The 5,858-nt window shown below is 30.7% G+C and overlaps 1 protein-coding gene across 1 annotated transcript in view; it reads left to right on the plus strand.

The window, feature by feature from the left end:
* Positions 1-5,230, plus strand: part of LOC106687419 (uncharacterized) — a 23,025-nt gene extending 17,795 nt beyond the window's left edge. Inside the window, exons 4-7 of the mRNA XM_014431299.1 lie at positions 3,266-3,389; positions 3,829-3,894; positions 3,972-4,004; positions 4,082-5,230. Coding sequence (XP_014286785.1) covers positions 3,266-3,389; positions 3,829-3,894; positions 3,972-4,004; positions 4,082-4,909 — 1,051 coding nt within the window. The 3' untranslated portion in view covers positions 4,910-5,230. The remainder of the gene's footprint in view (positions 1-3,265; positions 3,390-3,828; positions 3,895-3,971; positions 4,005-4,081) is intronic.
* Positions 5,231-5,858: the final 628 nt, after the last annotated feature.

Raw genomic sequence — 5,858 nt, forward strand, 5'->3', positions numbered from 1 at the left:
TTATTTATTGATAGATATTACAATCTGCCACACAGTTGTGGGCAATAGGTAATATTGATAAATGATCTCATACATACTAAAATAAAAAAAATAAATAAAATAAAATAAATATGTAAAAAAAAAAAAAAAAAAAAAAATTAAAATACAAACAAAAGGATAGACAAATGAACATAATCAGACTATCTGTATGAAAAATGATAAAATAATATAACTTCTTGATCTAACCATAGCATTTTGGGATCTAATGGGACTCATTCTTCAAGATTCATACAGAATCAGGCTGATTTAACAAGAAATACTATTCTTTTCGTGCGCCTTTTCCACATTGAACCTTCATTCACTGGGATGTAAATGCGTTTCAGAATTCTTCTTTTTTATGCCTGATTACATTCTTTGAGAAGGCCCAGGTTCCTGGCTCGTAAGTGAGTTCAAACCTGATCAGTGTCTATATAAGGATGTTAATCCAAGTAATTAAGAAACGTTCGTGTACTTCTGTTTGATAATATAAAGTAAATCTTCAAAAAAGACACTTAATATATCAAGATGATCTTCGATACCCTAAATCTAGTAATACACAAGGATGTGAAATCCTAAAGACTTCATGAAAATGATTTTTAATAGCAGAAACGAAATCGAAAGATGTTAATTCAGTATGTAGCTGTCAGCATAGATTGCTTGACGCATTTTGTTGTACTAAACAATGGAAGAAATAACCGCCGGCAAATAGTAATTGAAATAGATGCGATCGAGAGGCATTTAGATTACCAAAATTATTGGGTTGAAGGCTGCCTCGAGGCATTGTACTTCCGAAACTGTTAAAGTTTCGTCAGTCTAAAGAAAGTGCGAAGGAGTCAATGTTCTGGAAACACCATTTGCCCAAGAAACAAGTAAAAAAACAATTGTGGTTTCCTAACTGTTATCAGCATCCAGGCATAAATAAAACGAAAACATTACAGTTAAAATTCATACTTCAGTTACAGATAGATGTGGTATATCTAAACTATTTTTAGGAGGAGTTTTTGAATGATGGTCAATAAATTATACGTAGTTTAAAAGTAATTACAAATAATTTGAAATTGAATTATTTTGAACATTAAGTTTTAAAAACATTTTTTAAATTTTTTTTATACAGTATCATTCGAAAAAAATTATATCTACTGCTTCAGAATCACATCGTACTCAAGATGACTATAATTTTAAGGATAGAATTTTAAATTAATATTCCTGAGTGGTTATATTTTTTAACTGAATTTTTGTTGGTCAATCCGGAAATTATTTTGATAATTATACAACCTCCAGAACCAATTAATCTACTTAATGGATGATTGGGTTTTCCCTTAACTAATTTGCAATGCAGGAAATTTCCTTCATTTAACTTAAACCCTGGTTAAGTTCACAGCATCGAAACAATCAATATAATTTCTTAAATCACGATTTTTATGGTTTGTTTATCAACTAGTCAGTTTCAATCAAGCGATACATTTTTTCGTTTATAAGCAAAGTTTCCACCTGTTCATCAGCATTACAAAAAATTCTTACAATAATAATAATAATAGAATATTCCAAAATATTTTTTTAATATACTTCATAAGAGTAAATATTGTCAATCAGACCAACATACGTAATTTTCTCAACATAAATCTATGGCCTATGGCATACTTCTAAACAAGTAGCTTCCAAACTAAATGGCGTGGCTCCCTAGTGTGCCCCAAGCGAAAGTGGCAAGTGAATGCCGCATAAAGAATATTACAAAAAAAAAAAAATTAAATTAAATTAAAATGGCTAATTTCCAATATATTTCTTAATTTACTTTGTACTGCCCCTCCTCCCTTGATACTCAAACGCTCTTAAAATAATTATATAATTATGCAGTAAATTATTTTCAGCTCGACAAGGGTGCCGCGATGAAAAAGTTTGGGAACCGCTGCTCTAAACCCCTTTAAGATACAGTTAGAGCCTTAGTTTTTAGTGTGAAATAAAAAAAACATCGATGCAGCTTAGAAAAGACAGAAAAAAAAATGGTGATGGTCTTTGATGCATGCATGGGTTCAATTAACACTTAGGACTTTATATGTCAAATCACCCTGTCATGACACCCAATCCCACAGAATTCCATCCTGATTGCCCATGCAAGTTTTATTCGTTATTTTTTATATAGCGCTATCCGAAGCCTTGCAAAGCACACGTTCTTTACCAAGGACTCACAAATTAATAACTATTTTTCTTGAAAACTATTCTAGGAATCATTATAATATTTTGCAGAAAGCTTTTGTGTTTTAGCTAGAAACAGAGAAAAATATCGTTATTAAACTGTTCAATTTTTCAATATTTTATAAAACTATAAATATTTAAATATTATTTTTAGACATTTAAAAAACAGTTTTACTAGAAAAAAATACAATATCTAGAGCCTCAGAGATGAGAGAAAATCCTAAAAAAAAAAAAAAAAAAAAATCACAATGATGTTGGCTAGTAGATAAATAAAAAAATATTAATTTAAAAGATGATGTAAGTTGTTTATTTTTTTGATACATTTCAATATAGATTGGAATACTTATTTCTCTTGATTCAGCAACTTTTTTTTTTAACAAAGGTTTTTTGAAATAAAACATTTTTTCGAGATGCGTCTACAACACTGATGATATGTTCCTAATATTCCATGTCTAATGTCCCAGATCATGACACAGCTCCTCAACTTTGATCAAAATTGGCAAAATTACTATCCCGATAACACTTTTTTTAGCCCTGTCATTTATATTTTTTGTTAATTATCAATATTAATTATTTTCCCCTTTTTTTTATCGTATAAAAAACAAACTTCCTACAAAATTTTAAGTTGATACCAAGAATAGTTTTCAAGAAGAATATGTTTTAAGCAATGAGTGCACGTTTAAGGAGAGCTTTCTAATTTAACTAGAGCTATAAATGACAGGGCGAAATTTTAACAATTAGCAGGAAAACAGCATAATTATTTATATCAGGTCTTATCAAAATCTAAGGGGAAGGGTGACAATAGAGGATGCTTTGACATGGATATTGTTTATTAATGTATGCTTATTATTTATTTGTTTTATTTTTTATAATGATCATATTCTAAATTTTATTAGATAACGATTAAAATATATTTAACGTAGTGCGGAACTATATTTTAAGCAGGTTAAACTATCATATTTACCAATAAAATATTTTTAAAAAATACCGTAAATCTACATGAAAGCTAATGCTAAATATAAAATATATCATATATTTTATTTTATTTTTTCAGGGACCAGTACTACCTGCAATCCGGTCCTGTCAAGTATGAGTTCGGCCATGTGTGCGAAGATCCAGATGATTGGGAGCATCGCTACGAGAAGCGTGATTACGATAAAAATAGTCATCAAGGACAGGTATGGATATTTTTTAAATGTTTTTTTAAATTTTTTTTCATAGCAATATATAAAATATATTTTTACAAATTTAGGACGAGGAAAGATAAATTGAGGATTTTTTCTCTAAAATTAATAGATATTTTCTAAAAAAATATTTTATGTTTGCTACTAATTAATTTTTTGAGATGTTAACAATCAATTGCATAGTACATCAAGGAAAGATTATTGAAAACTTATTTGGGACCATTCATAACCACATATATTAATGTAAAATGAAGACGTCTTTTTTTGTTTTTGATGCTTTTTATTTATTATATAGTTGTTGTAAAGAGTAATGTTTTATTAAGTATTTTAAATTGTTTTCTGGACAATGGCTGAGTGATATTTGAGTCAGCTCATGCAAATTTTAATTAATTTGTTTTGGTTTTTTAATGTGACATTAAAATATATTTTTCAGGTGAAGTGGGGCGATGCCAACGGAGACCAGGGAGAGCAGTTGTGGGATTTCAATCACGGAGGAAAAGTAAAAACTTCTAATCTTAGATATTTTATTTTATATAATTATACGCAATTATTTTTTATCATGAATTACTTTTACAGGATTCCGGTGAAGATGAAGAAGAACAAAGTGAGGTGGGACAATTTTACAAGGCAATTTTCAAATAAATTAACTTATATATATTTAAATTAATATTTAACTTTATTGGCAGGAAAGAAGCAAGGAACATCGATTCCAAAAGCCAATGAAAAAAATACAAATCAAAGAAAAGATAGTTGAAACAACCAGTGACGGTAAAGGAAAAAGTGAATTCAGAAGGTCGAAGACGGGCTCAACCGTATACAGTGGTAACAAGAAGGAGGAAGGTAACTACAAAGAAGTAGTAACTAAGACAAAAAAAAAGAATAGTGACATCCCGTTTCTCTTCGATCCTGTCAGTTTCGACTCTGTGGAAACTCCTCGAGGATTTTCGAAACTGGATTTCGACTTCGATGATCATGAACACGATCACAGTTTCGATCATGACTTTGACATCGACAGGATGGGTACCTTTGGGACAGACAGGATGGACACCTTTGGTCCAGATATGAAAGATGATTTCATTCCAGTTCATTTGAGGTCTTTCTATACCGGAAGGATGGGTCACTCGGATAGCATAGGCGAAAAAAGTTCGATAAACCAGAGTTCTGAGAACCCAAAGGGATATGTAACTATTAAACAACAAATAAGAAGGGTAGACTCCACACCACCTGGCCCGAATGATAGTTCTGAAGGAAAAAAGAAAAAGTTTAGCGTTGAAGAACACCAACAGATTCGGCGGTACGGTTTCTTCCCGACTCCTCTTCTGAAACGCTCGGTAGCCAATTTTAACGTCGGTTTAGCTATGGCAACAAAAGATAAAGACATGAATTCTGCCGGGACCAAAGATGTTGAAATGAAGGACTTTAAGATTGACAGTGGAAGTCCAATCACCGGATCGCTGACTGAAGAAGCAACAGGGAAGGTGTTCAAAATTTATGGTGTACTAGTTGACAGTTAGATATTTTTGAAGGATGCCCACCAAAATAAGTACCTGGATACGAGACTTACCGGGTATGTTTCCATCTTAAATGTTGGCACAGTTCATCAAAATGAAGTATACTAATAATGTGCCTAAAAATGTTTGTATATAGTATTTGTTAGGCTGGAAGATATTTTTCATCAGTCAGTAATCTTAGTTATTTATTACGTCTTTGTTACAATGCTCCTCACATATTTTAATTTGAATTGACTATTGGTTTGCGAGTAGTCCTATCATATTGTTAAGTAGATATTAAATGTATTTGTGAATGTTTTGCCCGAAATGCCTTCCTAAGTACAAAATTTTATAAAAAATAAACATGTAATATTATATTAAATTATTTTTTGTATTAGTCTCTGCTTTATTTTATTCATATAATTTAATATTCCAACCTTTGTACATTTAAGTTTGTATTTTGAATGCTATTTGTAGCATCGCAAGATACTTTTATGATGTAGCTTCTACCTCAACACAGATTGAATTAGCTTCGTATAGAGGAAGTTCGCTTCTACCCTACAGCGCCACTGCCGTTAATTTAACAGAAAATTGATACCAGTAGTAGTCCAGGAGCCTGATGCGAGAAATCCTTCTCATAGAATAAATATCTGCAAATAATTTTTAAAGTTAGTTCCTATCATATTTGTCTTCGAAACATAATTCTGACCGTTTTTAAATTATTACTAATCGGGTAATTAATTTAATATAGTAGCAAATAGGGTATTTTTTTTGGATTTTCGCTAATAATTATAATCCCAAGTGGTGCATGCTTGCAGAACAGTTATAGTTTAAGAAACTAAATAGCATTCGATTCTGCGTGTAATGAGTATTTTATAAAAAAGTATGTCGTAAACCGTAAGCCTTTGTAAACCAAAAAAACGAAATTTACTTAAATTCTTTCCAAAACTGTGGTATAGTACTTACAACGCAT

This window comes from Halyomorpha halys, unplaced genomic scaffold (assembly GCF_000696795.3).
Source record: "Halyomorpha halys isolate HHAL.00 unplaced genomic scaffold, Hhal_1.1 Scaffold962.1, whole genome shotgun sequence".
NCBI classification, from domain to species: Eukaryota; Metazoa; Arthropoda; class Insecta; order Hemiptera; family Pentatomidae; genus Halyomorpha; species Halyomorpha halys.